The sequence below is a fragment of the Heloderma suspectum genome, chromosome 5 (genome assembly GCF_057233095.1).
Source record: "Heloderma suspectum isolate Gila_16-S chromosome 5, 16-S_ref, whole genome shotgun sequence".
NCBI classification, from domain to species: domain Eukaryota; kingdom Metazoa; phylum Chordata; class Lepidosauria; order Squamata; family Helodermatidae; genus Heloderma; species Heloderma suspectum.
In genome coordinates, this window is record NC_139462.1 from 126983748 (window position 1) to 127007376 (window position 23629).

The 23629-nt window shown below is 43.9% G+C and overlaps 1 protein-coding gene across 11 annotated transcripts in view; it reads left to right on the forward strand.

The window, feature by feature from the left end:
• BRCA1 (BRCA1 DNA repair associated) overlaps nt 1-23629 on the forward strand; it is a 70919-nt gene that overhangs the window by 39244 nt on the left and 8046 nt on the right. For 6 of the 11 annotated variants that reach the window (XM_084857251.1, XM_084857255.1, XM_084857252.1 and 3 more), the window contains 6 exons: nt 299-387; nt 3891-4050; nt 11907-12253; nt 17202-17289; nt 19115-19192; nt 20575-20615. In XM_084857251.1, the coding sequence (XP_084713377.1) occupies nt 299-387; nt 3891-4050; nt 11907-12253; nt 17202-17289; nt 19115-19192; nt 20575-20615 (803 nt within the window). Of the gene's footprint in view, nt 1-298; nt 388-3890; nt 4051-11906; nt 12254-17201; nt 17290-17371; nt 17628-19114; nt 19193-20574; nt 20616-23629 lie in introns of those variants that run through there. The other 5 variants (XM_084857258.1, XM_084857250.1, XM_084857249.1 and 2 more) reach the window with 4 other exon arrangements.

A 23629-nucleotide genomic window follows, 5' to 3' on the forward strand; every position in this document is an offset into this window, starting at 1 on the left:
GCCTTGTTGTCATTGCCTAGCATTGAATATTCCCAGTTATCTGAACATTCATTCCTGGCATGTAGAAATTGGGAATATTTCTGCAGTTTTCATGGCTTATCCAATTAGTCCAAGTTTTTATTTTGCAGGAAAGGTTGGGGCTCTGTAGTTTCATAACCTTCCCCATCCTTTCTTGTTGCTCTTTCAGCAAAGCTTTCCACATTTCTTCCTGGGGTGTGTTGGGCATGGGCTCCACTTGGGAATTGTCTCTCTGTGCTCTCCAATTTACTGTATGTGAAATGTTTTTGGTCTTTTGAAGGTGAAGAAACCCTAGGCTACGACAGCGAAGCTAGCCACCTGGGGGATTCATCAGGATTATCCTCCCAGAGTGAGATCCTTACTACACAGGTATGAAATTCTGCACTTTCAGATGTGGCTGTGAAGGACTAATGCAGACAACCTTCAGCAAGGGAAATTAGGATCTGGAGAGAGGAGACTTTTTGGAAGGCCAGTAGAAGACTGGAACAAGCTGCCTTACCGGGAGCATTGTTGAACTGTAACCCTTTGTCACTTTTAGAGCAGATTGGATTAGTAAGGTAAACACAATCCATGATGTAGAAAAGGAGCAGCTGGATAAGATGGACTCTGACATGACATTGGATGACATGACAACCCACCATGGGCTAATTAAACCTCAGGGCACTGCAGATTTGTATAAAGATATTACAGAATAGGCAGTTTTATTTTCATTCTCTTTCCTAATGATTCCTAGCATAGAATTCTGCTTTTCACAGCTGCTGCACACTGTGTCCACATTTTGATTGAGCTATCCAACTTGTGGGAGGGAGGCTTCAGCTGTTTTATCAAGCATGGAAGTACTCTTCCACAGTTGAATGGGTACATCAGATAAGTAGAGAGGATTATTGTCATGAGAAATTTTTATCTGATCTAGACAAATTTCTTACACCCCCAAGGTCACAGAAAGCCAGCAAACATCATGGTCCTTTAGGCCATCCAGCATATGCTGGACATCCAAGCCATAAGATTAGTATCATTGCAAGAACATTGCTACAGTACCTGCTTGCTCCTCTAGGTTCCCCCAAAACAGAACAGGAATGGCAGAGCTGTACTGAACTTGAAGGCCCTAAATCAGTTCATCAGGTCACCACAAATACAAGTTTGATAAGTGGGGTACCGCAGGGCTCTGTCCTGGGCCCAGTGCTCTTCAACATTTTTATTAATTACTTGGAGGAGGAGGTGCAGGGAATGCTTATCAGATTTGCAGATGACACAAAATTAGGCAGGATAACTAATACCCTGGAAGACAGAAACAAAATTCAAAGTCATCTTGATAGGCTGGAGCGCTGGGCAGAAAACAACCAAATGAATTTTAACAGGGATAAATGCCAAGTTCTGCACCTAGGAAAAAGAAACCAAATGCACAAAATGGGGGATACTTGGCTCAACAATACTACAAACGAGAAGGATCTTGGAATTGTTGTCAATTGCAAGCTAAATATGACCCAACAATGTGATGTTGCTGCAAAAAAGGCAAATGCTATTTTGGGTTGCATTAATAGAATCATAGCTTCCAAATCACATGAAGTACTAGTTTCCCTCTACTCAGCACTGGTTAAGCCTCGTCTTGAGTACTGTGTCCAGTTCTGGGCACCACACTTTGAGAAGGATGCAGACAAGCTGGAGAGGGTTCAGAGGAGGGCAACAAAGATGATCAGGGGACTGGAAACAGAGCCGTATGAGGAGAGACTGAAAGAACTGGGCATGTTTAGCCTTGAGAAGAGAAGACTGAGGGGAGATAGGATAGCGCTCTTCAAGTACTTGAAAGGTTATCACAGAGAGGAAGGCCAGGATCTCTTCTTGATCATCTCAGAGTGCAGGACACGGAAGAATGGGCTCAAGTGACAGGAAGCCAGATTCTGGCTGAACGTCAGGAAAAACGTCCTGACTGTTAGAACAATACGACAATGGAACCAATTACCTAGGAAAGTAGTGGGCTCTCCCACACTGGAGGCGTTCAAGATGAAACTGGGCATCTGGCAGGGATGCTTTGACTTAGATTCCTGCACTGAGCAGGAGGTTGGACTCGATGGTCATATAGGCCCCTTCCAACCCTACTATTTTATGATTCTAAGTTGAGTGTGCTGCAAGGGGCTTCCAGAGCAGGTTAAATGATCCAGGACCAAAGCCAGTCTCATCAGTTGGTTGGAACTCTAGGCAATCCAGTTGGCTCGTCAAAGCTTCTTGCAGAGGGAAGGATGTGCAAGACCAGATGGATAACATACAGTAAAGGCCCACATGAATTGATGGAAGGCCACAAGGTCTGTTTTGCTCCTGCTGGAAGCAGTTCTTCTCTTTAGGCAAAGGGAAATCTAAGATCCCTGTTGGCAGACCGTGTGTGGGAGGTCTTAAACACCAAGGCTGGCTGGCTGAGTCAGCAGGATGTAGATAAGCGAGAATGAAACCTGAACTGATTAGTCTTGTGGGTTACTGTAGTGGATGTGTTTGCTTCTTCAGTCAGTTTCACAGTGAGCAGATTCCAGTCTGAGGTGGCATAAGCCAGGGACCCCCTTCTGCCATCTTGGTTGAGGCAACTTCTATATGTGTTTCCACAGACTGCTTTCCTTGCCAGGGTTGTCAGAACAATTAGTGTAGAAGAGGTAATTTGTGTGGGGTAGGCAATGTGCGACTCTCCAGATGTTTTGACCTACAGCTCCCCTCATTGTTGGCTGTGCCAGCTTGTGAGTGGTAAACCAAAACATCTGGAGGGCCACAAGTACCCCCCACACTTCTAGTGGTACCCAATTGGCCTCAACGGGCCTGTTTTTTTAATCTGAAAGCCTGTCACAGGGACAACCATGGCATCTTCATATCACATCTGATCCGTTGAACCAGGAACCAGTATTCCATTCAGATCTGCATTGCACTTCTTTGTCTGGAGGCTGAGCAAGTCTTTCAGTACCTAGGCTACAAGGGAAGGGTGGTGGATTCTTTATTTGCCTCCAAGAAGGTTTCCACCAACCACCACTTGGATCTCAACGAGGTACTTGGGATCTCCACTGCAGGCACTACTAGGCCACCCTTTGAGCACCTGAGTTCAGTTTCTATTGTACCTTTAGCTGACACACACAGATGGTCTTCTGTGTCTACCTTTGTCTTGCCATTACAAGTTGGACACCTCTCCCTCTGTGGAGAAGCAGGTACTTCAACAGGTAGTTCAAACTTGATTTCAGAGGCAGCAGGTTACCTGTTCAGGGATGATAATGTTTCTGGACATCTGATGCTAGGATATCCACCTCCGCTGAAGGAGAAAGAAATGTTGAACTTACAATGCATTAGTTCACTTCAGGGGGTGGAGCGCATCCTACCCACCCAGATATGGATATCTCATTGCTTGTGGTCAGGCTGGGAGAGTCCTCTGACTCCTAGGGCTGTGAGTCAGAATAATTTGAGTGCTGAGGATAACCTTCTATCCGCCCCGTCATCCTTCCCTGTACTGTTTTTTATAGCTCTGCATTGTCAGCCACAGTTATGAGTAGAGTTGCGTGGTTTTATTGTCTTCTGAGATTTTTCTTGGCTGTGTGAGAAGCTCTTTCCACTTGAGAGGATCAAGTAAGCATAATTAGAATTGTCCTGCCTGCTGGAGCTAGGGAGGAGTAACCCTTTTTAAGCCCGTTAGCCATTTCTATTCAATTCAAAATTTCCCTGGTGGTTTACAATAACTAAGGAAATGCAGCATAGTTCCCCGGCAAACCTCCCTGGAGAGAGAAAGAGTGCCACAGCTTAAAAGGCCTTGTTCCCTCTAGCCACCTGTCTAACCACACATGACATGCAGTGATACTCTGTTCAGTGTTCACACGCAAATCCCGTGTTCCATTTTCTTCTATGTGCAGCAAAGAGATGCCATGCAAAACAACTTAAAGAAGCTCCAGCAGAAGATGGCTATTCTTGAAGCAGTTCTCAAGCAGGGAAACCAGAGTGTTGCTCCTGAAGCATGTCCAGTACCTGGAAAGGAAGTTGATTTCACTGGAGGACAGACAAGATCAGCAAAGGGTGAGGAGGGCAGTGCTTTTAAATTTTTCCCAAGAAGGCTAGCTGAAAATCCAGAATCCTTTCCCACCTGTAAACAAATAACTTGAAGTAATCCTGTGCCTATTTTCTATTATAAAATATTATGTTATTTTCATTCTAAAATTCATAAGCTACTGAAGCCCAGCAGAGATGCTGAACCACACGAGTACACATACAGAGTTACTAGATGCCGTTGAGGGAGCAGAAAGTGAGCTTCTGTTAGGTAATGACTCGAGGGTGGGAGGCTGCATGAGAGGAGCATTTTGGTGGCCCAGGTTCAAACTTGTTGGGCACTCACCCGTGCATCTGCAGATTACTGAGGGCTACCTCTCCCAACACTGGGTGGAAGCATATCCAGCTCCCCCCCTTCAAATGTGTTTGCTGCTCATAGGATAGATTAGGAGTGACTTGTTCTGGCTCGCAAAGCATTGAGTTAGGTTCAGTTTGAGTTCTGTAGGTGACTTGCTGTTCTACCCTCTCCCCTTCCTTTTTTTATTATAGGAATGATTTACTGTGTCTTCTTCTCATGGTCCGTGTGTATGTGTGTGTGTGTGTGTCTGTCTGTCTGCATGTTTTACTGTCTGGGCTGTAATATGAACTGAAACGGGGTGTGGGGTGTGTGGGGTCTTCTCACCAGAAGAGACAGCATTTAAAATATTTTCTTAGTCTTGCTTCTGGAGCAGGTGGGATGAGTAACCTACTCTAAGGTACCCACTATTCACTGATGAGGAACAAGCCAATTTTCTTTTCCTCTTCTGGTCTTTTTATCCTCATAATTTCAATCTAAAAACAAACCTGTGCACGATAATGCTATGCTGTACATTCCACCACTAATGAGTTACTGAATTAATTTTGCATTGTTGCAGTGGAATTTGTGCATATTAAGCTTGAGCTCTGTTGCTATGGCAGTGGTTTTAAAATGCATTTCAGTCACTGCATTGTTGTGACACTGTATCAGATTAACTTTTTTTTCAAGCTAGATAAAGCCAAGAAGCAACCTTAGCCTTGCAGGGGGTGCTGTTCTTTTGATATTGTAACCAGGTGTGCTTATAAATGCTACCCTCAGAAGTGAGACTCATGCAAGACTTTTCTTTTCAGCTTGCTCAAACTGTGTCTCTGGGCAGGCAAGATCAGCTTAGTTACCATATCAACCACAGAAACAAGTCCCTTTCTTGAAACAACATTACAATACTTTGCTGTAGCATGATCCCAAGTGCTTACATCTTTTGATAACATAGCAGACAAGGGATGTGGCTAGTAAGCATCATTAGAGCCATCTGGAGAAGGGTGGACAAGGGGAACAGAGCAATTCTGATCTCCACCAGGTTTCAGGTTAAAGGTACTCCTGGGATTCCTGCAGGGGAACCAGTTGTAAAACACCAGCAGAACAATATAAAGCTGCCTCTATGAGGGAGAAAGGAGTCATGTCAAGTGGGCAAGATGGCCCACAGTTTTCAGGCAGCCAAAACCTTTCAGGAATTTCAGAGTGACTGTCACCTTAATGAGCTGACTGCCAAAGGGGACTGGGATCCCATACAACGAGTAGATAATGTATGTGCCCTGAACACCTTTTTTGGCACCCACCAACATGCCCTAGGCCTCCCACTTGTTTTTTTAATTAACACATTTTCTTACCAGCAGTTTGGATTGCTGTGAAATAGGTTTTTGTTGGTGGTGAAAAGTGTAGGTTCAAAAGAGTTGTTTAGTATGTTGGGGCTCTGCCTTGTACTCAGTCTTTTGGGCCAGTTATTGGTCCTTTGTGACTAACCATGCCTCCCATGGCAGCAATTTTGTGGTTGGTGCCCAGGACAGTTTCTCAAATTGGACACGGCCCTAAAAACCTTGCCTACCCCACCATAGGAATTCAGAGCCAGTGATTTCAGAGAGTGTGCTCATCGCTGTGTTTCTAATATTCCTGCTGGCACAAAGGACAAAGTTGCCATTGTGGCACCTTTCAAATTTGGTTATGGTGTGTAACAATTTTTCATGAGTGATTGTTGAGTTAACCTCATCTGACTTCTCAAAAGACCTTGACAGGAATTCCAGTGCATCATGATAATGATGATGTTGATTCACACACCAATACAAAATGTTACCTAACGTCTGATCCTATGAAGTTAATCGGCCAATATATTGTAGTACAAAAATAATTAAATTTCTAGTGATGCATGAACTTGAATGAATATAACATCTTTAGTCAGGGATCAATAAGCCCAACCAAAATAAACATTTCTAATCCATTGAGAGATCCTCAAATTTCCTGAAGGTTTATGAACTCAACTCATAGGATGTATATATCTTCAGAGAGCAATACTTCTTCATAGACTTTCCATGCTCCTTCATTCCCATTCTTACCAAGTGCCCTGGTTATTTTGAATTGCCCTACAACAGTCTTTTGTGTGACTCACCAACCTGAATGCAGCCCACCGCTATATATTGTGACCTACCAGGTGGTTGACAGCACTCACTGTTTTTCCAGTCACAGGCAAGCAACAAAAAAATAAGGTTATTGAACCATGGGGGACTGATATATGTGGTTGATAAGCTGTGTTCAGTTTGATGCGTCAGAGGTTATGCAGGCCTGTCCTTACAACCAGTTGATCAAATCGAAGAGGTGTACTAAACTCCCAGGTCTTCATATTGCATAAAAATTCATGTCTTAAATGAAAGGGGTAACTTGAAGATAGGAACTGCCGCAAGCAGGGCAGGATGTTAAGCAGCCAAGCAAAACTTTACACCCAAGGCATCCCAGGAAGACTGCATTGGGTACAACTCAATAGCAATATTATTCCCTCTAATAGTGAACATAGGGGGTTGAGTATCTATAACATTGGAAGTGAAATGGGGCCACCCAAATGTAAGGTGCTTTCTGTATACTCTGTGGATTAAGAAGTATGCAAGTTCATAAAAGAAGAAGATTTTTTCTTGTGAGCTTCCAGGATGTACAGAATGTTGAAGGGGCAGCTGAGGGAAAAAATAGAAATGGGTGCGTGGGGGAGAAAAGAGTTAACTGGCCTGCTTCAACCCCTAATAGCTTCAACCTGAAGAGAGGATTAAGGTTGAGGTGATGCATGTTATGAGGTTAAAAAGCTTCCTTCCCTGCACTATACTGGGATGGTTCCTCAGGAAGGAAAGGATCCTTTACCCTTTCCCACTCTCCAAGATTTCTTTCAGGAAGCCTCAAGACAGGCTAATTCCTTCCACGAGGTCGCACAATTCAGCAAAGCAAGTAGCCATGCTGAAAGCCATCAAATACCTGTTAGACATCAGAGCCATAGAGCCTGTTCCCTCAGTTTAATGGTGTTTTGGGGTCTATTCTATGTTTTTCTTAATGTCCAAGAAGAATGGAGACATTCAAGCCATTCTGCATCAAAAGTGGCTCAACATTTCTTCTTCAGAAGCATTTCAGCATGGAGAATCTGCACTGTATTGTAGAGACCATCCAGCAGAACAGTTTTATTGCATTGTTGGACCTCTCAGAAAGTTACTTATATGTGGCAGTCGAAGCCAACCACAGGCAATTTCTGAGATTCATTTACTGTCATCTTCCAGTACAAAGTTCTGCCATTCAGATTGATATCAGCCCCAAGGGTGTTCACCAGGGTTCTGGTGGCTCTGGTGGCTCACTTGAGGTAGCATGCTGTCTCTCCCTATCCTTACTTGGATGACATCTTCATCAGTTCCCCATCCAAAGAGCAGGAGAAAGAATATTTCTGGGCAACTCTACAGTGTTTGGAAGTACGTAGGTTCACAGTGAATATGAACAGCCATCTGAGAGACTGGAGCAGCTGATGGTGACACTGGGCACGTGCTGGTTCCACATGTTCCTGACAGCAGAGAGGTATGTCAAGATCCTGAATTCAATCCATTCGGTGACAGTGACAAAGGGAGCAGATCTCATGCTTCTAGCCCATTTCTTGGGCCTGGTGGTTTCCTATCAGGATCTTGTGGAACGGTCCCATCTCCACTCCAGCAGTCTTCAAAAGTTGTTCCTACTCATCCAGGATACAATTGCAATGAAATCACAGAAGTGGATATCACTTCCCCAGTCTTTGAAGACTTCATGGGCCTGGTGGCTCACTCCAGGAAGATTGTCCAAGGGAGTGAGTCTGGAGATTCCAGAGAGAACCATAGTCACCACAGATGCCAGTCTGTTGGGTTGAGGGTTCATTGGGAAGAGCAGACAGTTGAGGGACTTGGTCACTGTGGGTGTCTCAACAGAGCATCCATCTGCTGGAGCAGAGAGCCATGAAGTTGTCTCTCAAAGTCTCCAAGGCCAGAATTATAGGATGCCACATGCTGATTCAAATCGACAACATGTCCACAAAAGCTTACATAAACAAGCAAAACAGCACAAAGAGTTAGGGCCCTGTCAGCAGAGCACCGACTGTGTCTCCTTCACCAGGATAAAGTGGTTTTGCAAACTGATCTGGCTGTTGTTGTTTTTTTTACCTAGGGTCAGGTCAGTGTTCCGTAGGTCCCAAGACATAGTGTTGCATTCCTTCTTCCCTAAGCCAGTGCATCCACAGGCAAAGGCTTGGCATAAATTAGATGCTAGGAGAGCGCTCAGGTTCTATTTGGATAGGAGAGCTTACATTAGGAAGACTGATGTCTTGTTTGTGTCTCATCAAGAGTCTTTTCTAGGAAAGAAAGTCTCCATTATTTCTAGAAGGCTGAGGGACTGCTTTGGCTTGGCCTACCTGTCCTGGGGAAGTCACCTCCTCCAGGGATTATGGCACATTCTCTTAGGTGTGTGGCTGCTACAGCAACCTTTAGGGCTAATATTTCTATGGAAGAAACATGCACAGCTGCAACATAGGCTTCCCTGCATACATTTTCCAGGCATTATGAGATTAATGTCTCTGCTTCTGCAGATGCGGCCTTTGGTAGAAGGGTTCTGCAGAGGGTTCTTTTTTAGCAGATGTGGTCACTGCATAGTGACCTTCCATAGGACTGCTTTTCTACATCCCAGTGATGTGGAATGCCCTCCAGGGAAGATACAGGAGAAAGGGAAGCTTCTTACCATGAATTCCTGTTCTCAGTATTTTCTGGAGGGCATTCCACCCATCCGTTTTCCTGCATTGCGATCCTCTCTTAGGCTGGGTTTGCACGATCAGTGGGGGAAACAACACAGCATGGATTGTTGCCCCTGCACGTGCAACTGGCATTTACCTAATTACCTGTGCTGCATTGGGGGTTGCCATGTCTCCTGAACCTGGTGCATAGCACAGCAAGGGTGGCTTCTAACCCATCCCACAACCACTACAACAAGTCATGGGTTGTGGAGCGGGTTACAAGCCACCCGCACCGCGTTCGGGTGATATGGCAACCCCTGATGCGGTGCGAGCCGCAGGGGCGGGGGAAACAACCCACACTGTGTTATTTCCCCTGTGATTGTGCAAACCTGGCCTTAGGAGTTTTTCCCTTCACCTTATACATGATGGGGTAGTTCCTCCCCATCCTGTTTATTTGTTTATTGTTTAATTTTAATGTTAAATGATTCCAGGTTTAAAGTTTACTGTTGTTAAAGGACTAAGAATTCCTAGAATTAGAGGTTGAGGGGTTACTTTAGCTCCTCCAGTTCTGGTCTGGGAGGAAAGGGTGGCCTCTCACCCTGGAGGGGATCATCTTGATTGGACCCTGCCTGCCATCCAGACTTTGGGGCTAACCCGATTATGTGGACTGCCCTCCAGAAGATACTGAGAACAGGAATTCACGATAAAACTTCCCTCTTTCTCTCAGGTACCCTAGTGCCAAGCTGTTTAGGTCTTTAAAAGTCAATATCAAAACCTTAAACCTGGCCCAGTAGCAAATTGGCAGCCAGTGCAGATCTCCCAACAAAGATGCAGATCTTTCCACAAAGGTGTTACATGTTTGTGGCGAGGCATGCTAGTCAGCAGCCTGGTCACCACATTCTGAACTAGCTATAGCCTCCAGAACAAGCATAAGGGTAGATCCTCATAGAGTGCATTACAATAATCAAGATGCGAGATTACCAGTGTGTGGGTCATTGTAGCCAGTCTATCTGGAACTGCCATAGCTAGTATACCAGCTGAAACTTGTAAGAAGCACTCCTTGTTACTGCAGTCACTTGGGCCTCCAGTGACAATGATGGATCTGGGCGCACCCCCAGACTACAGACCTGCTCTTTCAGGGGGAGTGCTGGAAAGAAAGAACAATTAGAAAGAGAAAGAAAAGTGGAGAGCTGCTTTGGGAAAAAGCTGTATGCTTGGGAAAGCTAAGAACTCTTAAGATATTGTTGAGAAAAACTTGGAAAATAGGGATGCAGTCTAGTTAGGAATTAGCAGGATGTGTTTACCTGGTTATTTTCTTACCCTTTTCCTCTTATGGTTGTGTGTGTGTGTGTGTGTGTGTATTATAACCATTCAGATTTTAAAACCTTGTTTCTCATAATAATACGTTTTCAGTAAATGTTTAAAATGTTGTTTCTTAAACCTTGTGGTCTTCTTTCTTGTTGTATTACGAATGCCATGCCTAAAAGCCAAACCCCAAACCTATTTATTTTTTTATTTATTTGAAACATTTGTATACTGCTCCACATCTAAATAGATTCCAGAGTGGTGAGTAACCGAAGATAATATGAACAAAAGATAAAAAGAAGAGATATTTACAAGAGACCTAGAAGGTTTTAATGTTGTTTAGTGGAGGTCGCTGGGGAAAGGAAAGATTTCCACCTAGTGGCAGTGGAAAAGCACCAGGAAGGGGAGAGCAAACAGGAGAGGGGCACTCTATCTGGCCTGGTCTCCCTTCCACTCACAGATCAGGGCATAGCTGGTTCTGTGCCACACTTCCAAAACCAGGCTTTGAACCCAGACTGAAATGGATCTAGATATATGATGTCTTCCAAGGGTGCCTGGAGGTGGGTCTCTACCACACTCCCAAGCACCTTGCTCCAAAAGGCAGTATTAGCAACTAGGCGGTACTTGTCTAACATCTCTAGGTCCAGTGTGGTTGTCTTCAGGAGTGGTTGCACAACTGCCATCTTAAGGATGGTTGGTACCACTCCCTCACACAAGGATGTATTCACCCGTTCTAGATCCATTCAGTCAACCACACACACACTCCACTGCCGCCCAGCAACTTTGAATCAGCCAAGATGGAAAAGGATAGAGGGGGGAGGTGGTCACCCTAAGAGCTGCAACTGCCTTGTCCACATCCTTAGGCCTCAACAGTTGAAACTGACCATCCCTCAGGTTGGGAGATCTTGTGTCTGTACAAAATTTGGCATCTAAATCAGCACAGTGGTGAGCAGTTTTATTCTCAGTATGTCTTCTAAGGTCTTCTAAGGATGTGAGCACCTAGGGTAGATGTTTACAGCCCCAAACCACTTGAAAAACCTGGGAGGTCTAGTGATCTCCCAGCCTGTTTTCATCATGCTCCCCTAAATCCTAAGCAGCAACATGGGCTCCACAGTGCTGGAGAGGGTGCTCAGCAGTGATCATGTCGTATCACACAGCTTTTCTTTTGTTGCTGTTCCCATTTTCCCATCTGGAAAAAACTGTGTTATACTTGGGTTCCTTCCAGGGCAGCCTCTTACAGCTCTGCCTATAACACTGAATATATTTGCAATTATTGTTTGATCAAACTTTATACTTCAACATTTCTTAGCTACCCAAACTGTATAAATTGTTAACTAATTCTACATTATATATTTCATGTTCTTAAAGCCATACAATAAGTGTAAGTTTATAGACCAGGCATCTTCTGTTCCTCACAACAACCCTGTGACTATCTTTTGTGATGTATCTTTTGTCTGTTACAAATATAGGTGATATAATGAAATGCATTAGTGATGGAGATTTTTTCTCCTCTTCTAGGAAGTAAAGCAAAGTTGAGGTCTGAAAGCAAACAAAGCCATCTGGGTACCTTCTCCCCCACTGTCGAAAGCATGCATCAGACTCCAGGCAGGTATTCCACCTCTTCCTCAAAGCCTGAAGAGCAAATTTCCAGCTGTTTGGCCAAAGAGACAGCAAGGGGTTCTCCTGCTTCCACACCTGATACAGGTAGACCAGGTGCACCAAGACACCAGGCACAGGGAAGGCCAGTCTCTCCCTTGTCACCCACCGCACACCGTAGTGCCGGAAAAGGGAATTCAAAGTGTCCGCTTCTGACCAGCAAGAGGAATATGTCTCTGGTGGCATCGGGTCTAAACCAAGGCGAGTTGGTAAGCACATACTCATATGCTTGTAATCCCTTCACAGCTTGCCCAGTCAATGCTAAGGAAAAAAAAAAGGTCTGTAGACCAAGGGTCAGGGACTGCAGTTCAAATCAAGTCCTTTCTATGTTTCTCTTTAAACAGCTAGTAAAACCATGGCACATACTAATTTGGCTTCATGTCTAGGATCTAGAAGTAATTGGTGCTAATAGAGCATGCAGCCTGCTTTGAGAAATGTTGCTGACAAACTCTCAACCCACTCTAGTTTTTGACCAGAGCTGGAGAAATATTTGAAACTTAGTTATGTAAAATATCTACATAACAGTTCTGGGCACTTCAGTTTTCTTTCCTTGTTTTGGGGAAATGAGTTGCCACTACTTTTACAGTGTAACACCAGGGTAACAGAAGCATTGCAAAGTAGTGAGCCAACTTTAGAGTTCACCAGACATCTTCTTCAGTCTGCAAAATAGTAGCAATAAGCAAAAAATGGGGGGAGGGAGCAGAAAATGTTGGTGGGTGTGATGGAAAAATCTGTTAAGATACAGTCATGTGAAAAAGAAAGTACACCCTCTTCGAGTTCTATGGTTTTACGTATCAGGACATAAAAATCATCTGGTCCTTAGCAGGTCTTAAAATTAGGTAAATATAACCTCAGATGAACAACAACACATGACATATTACACCGTGTCATTATTTATTTTACAGAAATAAAGCCAAAATGAAGAAGCCATGTGTGAAAAACTTAAGTACACCTTATGATTCAATAGCTTGTAGAACCACCTTTAGCAGCAATAACTTGAAGTAATCGTTTTCTGTATTACTTTATCAGTCTCTCACATCATCGTGGAGGAATTTTGGCCCACTCTTCTTTACAACATTGCTTCAGTTCATTGAGGTTTGCGGGCATTTGTTTATGCACAGCTCTCTTAAGGTCCCACCACAGCATTTCAATCGGGTTGAGGTCTGAACTTTGACTGGGCCATTGCAACACCTTGATCCTTTTCTTTTTCAGCCATTCTGTTGTAGATTTGCTGGTGTGCTTGGGATCATTGTCCTGTTGCATGACCCAATTTCGGCCAAGCTTCAGCTGTCGGACAGATGGCCTCACATTTGACTCTAGAATACTTTGGTATACAGAGGAGGTCATGGTCGACTCAATGACTGCAAGGTGCCCAGGTCCTGTGGCTGCAAAACATGCCCAAATCATCACCCCTCCACCACCGTGCTTGACAGTTGGTATGAGATGTTTGTGCTGATATGCTGTGTCTGGTTTTCGCCAAACGTGGCACTGTGCATTATGGCCAAACATCTCCACTTTGGTATCGTCTGTCCAAAGGACATTGTTCCAGAAGTCTTGTGATTTGTTCAGATGCAACTGTGCAAACCTAAGCCGTGCTGCCATGTTCTTTTTAGAGAGAAGAGGCTTTCTCCTGGCAACCCTTCCAAACAAACCATACTTGTTCAGTCTTTTTCTAATTGTACTGTACATTTAACATGCTAACTGAGGCCTGTAGAGTCTGAGATGTAACTCTTGGATGTTTTGCAATTTCTCTGAGCATTGCACGGTCTGCCCTTGGGGTGAATTTGCTGGGGCGTCCACTCCTGGGAAGATTGGCAACTGTCTTGAATGTTTTCCACTTGTGAATAATCTTCCTCACTGTAGAATGATGGACTTTAAATTGTTTGGAAATGGCCTTATAACCCTTCCCAGATTGATGGGCAGCGACAATTGCTTCTCTAAGGTCATTGCTGATGTCTTTACTCTTTGGCACTGTGTTAACACACACCTGAATGCTCAAGACCAGCAAACTCCTGAGACTTCAGCTTTTATAGAGGTGGTCACACTTGCTGATGATCACTTAATCAAGGGCATTTGATTAGCAGCACCTGGCTGCTACTTAGCTTCTTCATCCCTATGGAAGCAGTAAGGGTGTACTTAGTTTTTCACACATGGCTTCTCCATTTTGGCTTTATTTCTGTAAAATAAATAATGACAAGGTGTAATATGTCATGTGTTGGTGTTCATCTGAGATTGTATTTACCTACTTTTAAGACCTGCTAAGGACAAGATGATTTTTTATTATGTCCTGATACTTAAACCATAGAACTCAAAGAGGGTGTACTTTCTTTTTCACATGACTGTAGAATGGAGGAGGCACTTCGCAGGCTTAATAATTGCTCCTTCTCTTTGCAAAGTGCTTCAGAAGCTTAATTGCTTTTACTTATAGTGGGCTTGCTGTGGAAGGGCATCAGTATTCCATACTGAAGAGAGTTTAAGGCTCGGTGAAGTGCCCAAGTCCACATAGTATCAGAGATGTGAAATTATCAGGGCAATATGCTAAAAAAAAACAAACCACCCCAATGTTGTGCATGAGCAAAGTAACCTAAATCCTGTGCTGGGCAAGACAGAACTTTTTACCTCTATTGACTGCATCTACTTGCAAATATGGTGTGGCACTGGGACTGTTGTTTTGCCACAGGAGATGTTGCTGTGAGACGTAAACCTTCTAGGTCACCCACGCCCCCCATGAATTTGTTGCTGCTGTGCCAGGAAAAAACACGAGGCAAAAATGTCAGCCCCAAGGTGACCTCAGCCCGTGAGGTGCTGTTGTATATTTTCCACTCTAGTGTCCTTATCTTTGGGAATTATCTTTGGGGGGCTGCCACTAAACTGAATGCAGCAGTACACAGAGGTAGCAGCTGAGTGTATGTGAACCATATAGCTCTCCAGGCATTTGTTTCTGCTGCACTAGGGTGAGCAGCGTAAGGCTCAGAGCTAGCTCTGCATTACGAGCTGTAGAACTTCTAGCTACTCTATTGGCCTACTGGGGTCAGGCTTATTATATGTTGTGGTCCGGTGGTGGTACAGCACCAAGGTGGATTGGCCCTTTGTGGAGCCAGTTCAAATGGGCACCTCCCCATTTGTGGAGTTTTACGGGGTCTGGTGACAGAGGGGCCTTTAGGGCTGGAAGTGAGATAATAATCCTTGTGGTTATGGGTATTATTATTTTTAATTGTTGGATTTATATGGCCATTAACACTTGTTCCCTTGGCTGCTTACAAAAAAAATAATGTTATATACAATATTCAAATACAAAATAAAAATTGAAAACATTTTTTTAAACTTGGTGAAATGCAACAGAAAACTTTCCTCCCCAGCAGAGAATAATCACTTCACTGCTCAAATTACCGAACACAGCTTACACAGGGAGTCCACATTTTGTTTGTTTAAACTGCAATTGGTTAAAAGTCCTGGGTGAATAAAAAGGTCTTTGCCTGGTTCCAGAAACAGTATTTAGAAGGCATCAAGTGAGCCTCTCTGTAGAGGCTGTTCCACAGCCAGGGTGCCACTGCTGAGGGGGCTCTCGCCCTAGTAGCTACCTGCCTCTGTTCCCTTAATGGGAGCACACAGTCCAGGGCATCTAAAACAGTTCTTTGAGTAGGTATATTCAGAAGAAGGTGATCTTTCAGGTAAGCTAGACCCTAGCTGTTAAGAGATTTAAAATTTAAAAACAGCACTTTGAATTGGGTTGTTACCTTGAAAGATACAGGAAAATTGGATTTTAGTTTGTGAAGGTAGTGTATTAGATCATTTCTGGCTTGTCTCTTATGTTCCATTTCTGGGCAAGATACTCAGGCCTATGATGGTGTCTCAACTCCAGGTTTTCTGAATAATATGGTATAGATCTATTTCAATCTGACTTTATGGTTTCACTTTGTCCACCATGCTATTTAACATCTGCACAAAGCCTCGGGGAATTTGTCTAGAGTTTTGGATGTGGTGTCACCAATATGAGGATGACACTGAGCTCTCTCTCCTTTCCATCACATCCCAGGGAGATGGTCTAAACCAGAGTTGGATCACTTGTGGCCCTCCAGATGTTTTGGCCTAGAAATCCCATCAGCCCCAACCAGCATAGTCAATGGTGAAGGATCATGGGAGTTGTAGGCCAAAACAATTGGAGGGCCACTAGTTGCCCACCCCTGTTCTTAACCATTGCCTGAAGTCAGTAATTGACTGGATGAACATGAACAAAGAGAAACTTAATCAAGAAAATACAGAGGTATCCCTGGTCCGTAGGAATAGGAGTTCAGTCTGTGTTGGTTTGCAAGGTTTGTCAGGTGTGCAATCTGACTTAGGTTCACAGTCCAGAGATCTGGCCTTGAACCTGGACTCTCAGATGGTAGCTGTGGCTGTGGATGCTTTTTGCCCACTTTAGACTCATGCGCCAGCTGTGTCCATTCTTGAAAATGTAGCTTTAGTTGTGGTGTAACACATGACTTGGTTTCATCGCATGTGGACTGCTGCAATGCACTCTACTTGGGGATGCCTTTGAAGAGTGTTTGGAAGTTTCAGCCAGCCCAGAATGTGGCTGCTAGACTGTTGACCAGGCCACTTATTGACAACATGTGACTCCTTTGTTAACAGTGAGTTAACAGGCTCCTGGCCTGTTTACGGACCCAGTTCAGTGTGTTGGTTATGACCTTAAAAATTGGGAGACATAAAGGAACACCATCTTCGGCATGAGCCTGCTTGTTCATTGAAATCTTCTATACAGGCTCTCGTATGTGTCCTGCCGACATTTGAGTTGCATTTGGCTGGATGCTGGAGAGAACCTTTTAGTAGGGAACCCTGCCTCGCCTCCTCTCTAATGGCCTTCTGTTGCTGTGTGAAGATGTTTCTTCTTTGCTAGGCTCTTCAAATGGTTAGCTTCTTAATCCTTCACACCTTTTAATCTTAGAGATGTTCTCTCCTCCCTCCCTCTCTTTATTTTTAATGATTGTTTATGTAGTTATTCATGTTAATGTTAACCAAATCTAATGTTAGACATTTATATGGAAAAGCAGGATATACATTCTTCTGATAAAAATGTTAAAGGCTCCATTGAGGAGCCAACCATACCTTATGTGCTAATAAAATTAATTATTTCTAATGCAGTATTTACTTTGCTTTTAGCGGCTAATACAGAAGTTTGCCAGGAAAACTGAGAGCATTTGGTCTAATAAAATTACTGCAGAAACAACCCACGTAGTAATGAAAACAGGTGAGCTGGGAGCACAGAGGAGAGCCTGCCATCTGCATTGCCATATTGATTGGATGAGTGAGTAGGCACATATGTCTTGCAGGACTGTCGGAGTTCATTTTAATGACTGGAGAATCTTGCCTCTTCCAGATACTTTCACAGAGATCTGTCAATTGCTGTGATAGCTCATTGGAACCTCCACGTTCAGAGGTGTTTTATTCTGATTATCAAGTGCTGGATATTATCATTAACACAGAATAGGCATTGCCATCATACTCTGCTTATGAGCTTCTCTGAGGCATCTCTGGCCAGCCACTGCTAGGCAAAGAATGTGGACCTAGATGCTCCTTAATCTGAGCTAGCAAAGCAATTTTTACGATGTTTTAAGGGGGCTTTGGAGATTCTGAGTAAAAATCCAAACCTGCCTAATCCTGTCTTGGGTCTACTTCCAGCTAAGTTGACATGGAAGACTGTGTTACAACAGCTGGGATTGTTTAGCTTGGAAAAAAAAGGCGAGTAAGGGGAGACATTATGCATGGGGTGGAGAATGTGGATAGGGAGACATTTTTCCCCTCACTCATAATACTGCATCCCCAGGATCATCCCATGAAGCTGATTGGTGAGAGATTCAGGACAGATAAAAGGAAGTGCTTCTTCACACAGCGCATAGTTAAACTATGGAATTCACTACCTCAAGATGTAGTGATGGCCACCAATTTGGATGGCTTTAAAAGGGGGTTAGACAAATTCCTGGAGGAAAAGGCTATCAATGGCCACTAGTCTTGATGGCTATGTGCTACCTATAGTACCAGAGGCTGTGAGCCTATGTACCCCAGTTGCTGGGGAAAATGGGTGGGAGGGCGCTGTTGCACTCATGCCCTGCTTCAGGGTTCTTGGTTAACAGCTGGTTGGCCACTGTGTGAACAGAATGCTGGACTAGATGGACCCTTGGCCTGATCGAGCATGGCTCTTATGTTCTTATGAGTAATGTAGTGCTTCAGAACCAGGGGACATGAGACAAACCATGCAAGTGCAGAATTCAAGATTCTCATATTCAGCTCTTAAGCTTTTTGTTTTTTAAAAGTGCAAGTTTCTAGCCCTTACAGCTGCAGTGATGAACTGAAAAAGTTGGTAACGTGTGGGAAAACTCGGTGGGGGGGGATTACCTGAGTAGGATTTCTACTAGTATAGATCCGTGTCTATATCCATGGCTACTAAAAGCAAAATAAATTATGTCTCACAGGCAAATTATATGCCATATTTTTACTTGAATAATATTTGAGGTTGCCAGTGCTAAATTCCCTTGGCACAGAATTTGGATTTGTATCACTACTGAGAAGGTGATGGATTCATCAGATAATTCTTGGAAGTCCAAAAAAAAAGAACTTGCCTTTCCTTTTCCCCTTCCAAAAAGTATTTCAGTTCTTAAAAGAGGATGTGAGTGCTAAGAATACCTTGAATGCATAAACAGTGGGAAGGGGACTCTGACCTTCTTGATGCAACCCATGAAACTATTCAATATACTAAAAAGTGCCTGGCAGATCTTCCTAAGGGTTGCTTTCATATCAGACCCTTTGCCAGGATTGAAAAAACTTCACCTCATTCTGCACCTTTTATTCCTGAACATGCCCTGCGACCCAGCAAGCTGCTTTTGAAACTAAGTGTACATTTGAAAGCAGTTCGTGATATGGTGTGAGGGTCCGATGTGGAAAGATAAACACTACAAGAAAAATTTTTTAGACGTGCTGAAGCCCTTTTGTACGCCTAAAATATATTTTTGGATCCAGTCCCTTACTTTTAGTATTAGCACTGAGCACTACTTGAAATCTTTCTGCTTAATCTTCAGATGAGGATCTGGTCTGCGAGCGGACACTGAAATACTTCCTAGGTATTGCTACACAGAAATGGGTGGTGAGCTACCAGTGTAAGTGTGAACACTCATTGAAATCTCCTTCCACTCTCCCCTTGCACATGCAGCATTCAGGGCAAAGGAAACAGACCTATGAAAGCTCATGCCATAATAAACATTCATTTACTTGATATACAAATGTATATCCCACCTTTCCACCTCATGGTAATTAACAAGAAACAATGTAAAAACAATCCACCAGACCATATTATCCAGTAAATGTTTAAAACGTCGTAGAAATACAGAGGCACCAGGAAAAAATACAAAATCCCATAGTCCAAATATTGTCAACCAGCCAAAATTAGAAGCTTCTCTAAATAAAATAGTCTTCAGCAAGCAACAAATGTTGCAGTGTGAGCCAACCACATCTCCTGAGGCAGGGAGTTCCACAGCCTGGGCATCACCATGGAGAAGTTAGGGTTTAGGTTGCTGCAGGACTCTGTTGTGTTTGCCTGTATAGACAAAGGTCCAAAATAGATGAGAAATATATTATCAGATCTCCTACTCTTTTTTCAGTTCAATGTAGCTATGGCAATTTAGACCAGGAATCCAGTGCTCTTGTCCCAGTCAAATTTGGGCGCGTGCACACACGCCCTCCCTGGCTGCTTTGAACTAGACAAAACTGCAAGAGATCTGATCTTGGATTTCCCAGTATTTTATCTAGCTTGGCCCTAACACAGTTTCCTTTTAGGGTTTTTTTTGGTCTCTAAGTAATGTGCAGTCTAGGCTTTGCATTTCATACCCCACAATTGTACTATCAAGTGTGGAGTTTGGCATCAGGCAAAGAATTCAGCATCCTGAGAACTTCCACTTTAGCCCATAGAGCTGGAGAATGTGGGTACTGTTTGGTGAAGTCATGGGGGCAAGAAGGAGAAATGAGCAAGTCTTCCTGTGGTTGGGAAGTTAGGGTTTCAGTGTTCCGTATAATTCCTTGTTCAGAAGAAGACTAAATTAAGGGAAGCAGGCAAATAGATGTGCGGCTCATTTTATTTTGTATAATTTATTCTGTTCATTGGATTCGTGTTTCTCCTTGATTTGGATTTTTAATGCATCATTGAAAGCGGTTTTTAAATGCATCTTTAATGTAGTTGCCCTTAGAAGGACCAGCATTTTATCTCTGAAAGTTAGCCATAAACTGTTTCCGTTAGTACAGCATTAGTATTCTTAAAGAAAATGGATTTGAAATCTGTAACAAGTGGGGAGGAAGAGGTTCCCAGCAGTGTGCAGTAATACAACCAGCCAGCTGTAGTATTTAAACATGGACTTGCTTGTTTGCACCACATTGATGCAGCTTTCTTTTGTATCTTGAGGTAGAAACTAAAAAAAATGTTGCAGATGATAAAAAGGGCCGTTTGTTGTTTTAAGAAGAAGAATAATTCCTTCTTTATCTGTCCTAGGGATTGAACAGTCGCTTAAGAGAGGAAGAGTCCTTCACGAGGTACATCTGATATCTGCATTTGTGGGGTTTTGTGCTCATTTGTGAGCAATTTGCAGAGTCCCTAGAACAGGGGCGGGGAGGGAGTAAGATTGAAGCTGGGCCACTGCATACATACTGTGACCCTTTATTTCATGTTCATTTAAATGCCAAGTTAATAGTTGTGAATGAGAATAGGATACATGTGTGTGGGGGAGGGGGAGTCTGAATTTATCTGTGAATTTCTCTTTTTCTTAAGGGAAGGAGGGCAGCTAACATTTGGGAAGGCTGCTTCTCTGAGACTGGAAAGACAGTCTCCAAGTTTCAACTGGAGGGGAGGAGCTTAGAATCATAGAGTTGGAAGGGACCTTGGAGCACATCTAGTGCTGGGGTCTCCAGCATGGTGCCAGTGGGTACCAGTGTGCTGACAATCACCTCTCTTGGTGTCCGCCAGGCTCCCAGCCCCTCCTGATTTTTTTTTAACTGGGTGGCTGGCACGCTGCAAAATGCTGGCCTCCAGTGCCATCTTTATTTTCATAGAAAGTCATAGAATAGTAGGGTTGGAAGGGGCCTATAAGACCAGCAAGGTCTAGGTTTTCAACAATCTAGGCCCCACATGGAGAAGAACGATTACTTCCTATGACCTGGACACTAAGCATCTGTTAATCCAGCCTAACATTGCATTAACGTTTTTAGCCATCGCGTTGTGCTACGGGCTCATATTCAGCTTGTGATCCAGTAAGACACCTAAATCAGTTTCACATGTACCGCTACCAAGCCAGGTTTCCCCCATCCTATACTTGTGCCTTTGATTTTTTGGGTACCTAAATGCCAGACTTTATCTGTTTAATTTCATCTTGCTAGTTTCATCCCAGTGTTCCAGCCTGTTGAAATTCTTTTGAATCTTGGTTCTGTCTTCTGTGGTGTTTGTCAGGAATGATTTTGAGCATATGGAGATAGTTAGCAGCTCAGACTCAGAATGGGAACAGCCAGAACCAGGGGAGGTTTCCTCCCTAGTGAGCTCAGATATAGACAGACATTCTTCTCAGGAACTTGGCACATAGATGGCTCGACCTGAAGGCCCCACCCTTTTCTCCCCTGTGAGAACTCAGGTCTCGAAGGAGGAGGAGAGTGTGGGGTGTGACCTGAAGGATGCTAGAGTCTGACACAGAGCAAAGCAGCAAAAGTTAGAGGCGGAGCTCAGACATTCCACCCGGTTGGCTGTGCGTAGGAGGGAGCCACTGTAAGGGAGGGACATCCCCTCCTAAGTTATTCTGGCCTGCAAGTTCTTGTTTCAAACTGCCCCAGCATCTCTGATTCCTACTTGGCTCCTCTTTTGATATTTGTAATTGTGTGGAGTAGCTGTTTTCCTTTGTAGCCTGAGAGTCTCCGAGGATTTGCATTTGTAAAGAGCCTGGTAATAAGGCTAATAAATTAGTGAGGCTGAAGCCTGGTATCTTAGAGTGCTGATTGCGAAGGGAGAGAACCAAGGGACTTGACAGCATTAGTTATCCCTCCTAGGTTTGTGTCATCTGCAGATTTGGTAAACCACCCCTCTACATCCTCACCCAGGTATTTTATAAAAACATTGAGCAGCCCAGGGCCTAGAAGAGAGCCCTGCAGTACTCCACTCAAAACCTTCCTCCAGGAGGATGCTGAACCATTAATGAGCGCTCATTAAGTATGATTATTGAACCAGCTATTGATCCACCTAACAGTAGTAGCATCCAACCTACATTTTACCAACTTGATATCATGGGAAACCTTGCCAAATGCTTTGGTGAAATACTATGTCCACAGCATTCCTACAGTCTACAAAACTAGCAATGATGTATCCCTGACAAACCCATGTTGGCTCGTACTAATCTGTGCATTATTTTCGATGTGCTCACAGACAGAGTGCTTAACAATCTGTCCTAGCATTTTGCCAGGTATTGACATCAGGCTGACTGGTCTTTAGTTTCCTGGATTCACTTTTGTCCTGGATGGGGACAAAATTTGCCCCTCTCCAGTCTTCCAGCACCTCACCTGTTCTCCAGGAGTTCTCAAAGATTACAGACAGTGGCTCTGAAATAACATCCGCAAGCTCCTTCAGCACCCAGGAATGTAATTCATTTGGTTCTGAAGACCTGAATTCATTTAAAGTGGCTAAGTGTTCTCTCGTAATCTCTTTGGGTCCTTGTATCATTTGTTTTACCTGTCCCAGGTTGAGCACAACTCCCCTCATGGGAGAAGACTGAAGCAAAGTAGCAGGTGAATAGATCCACCTTTTCTCCGTAACCTGTTAACACTTCACTACCTTCCCTAAGCAACAGACCTGTCCCTTCTTAGCTCCTTTTCTTGCTCCTAGCATAGCCAAAGAACCTCTTCTTGTTATTTTTATGATCCATACCCTACCAGTGCCCTGATCTTTGACAAGAAGGATTGATGAAAACACCACTTGTGCCCCCAAATCCTTCACTGCCCTACCCAGAGCCTCATATTCTTTAGAGGGCCACACAGTATTTCCTCTGGCTCTATCTTCTGTTCCCGCATGGATCAGCAGAGAGGATAGTAATTTGTTGGTTTGATGAATCTTGGTAGCCTCTCCGTCACATCACGAATCTATGCTCCAGGAAAGTAACACACGCGTCTGGTGTGCACACGCCTGCCTCTGTCCCTCTCAGTAGAGCCTTCAACCACCATGAGAGCCAGCACAAAGGCCCAAAGGCCCTGTGTAGGTTGGCTCTGGCTCTGCCAAAGTGCTTGTCTCTTAGCATCTACATTCATGGACAGTTGGAGACTCTCAGTCACACAAAGGAGCTCAGACTTCCACAGAGCTCAGGAAAGAGTCGTGCATGGCTTTAATTACTTGTTCTATCCCCATTGGGATATCGTTAGGACAGGTTTTTTCTAGTATGATGTTCCACACTGGAGTCAAGTCCTGCACCTGGGAGGGTCCTCCTGTCTGGGAAGGGTGTTGTTTTTTCTTTTTGGCCCTGCCTACCAGAAGAGAAGTTAACCCTTGCTGCTGACTCCACTGCCTGCTGACCAGAAGA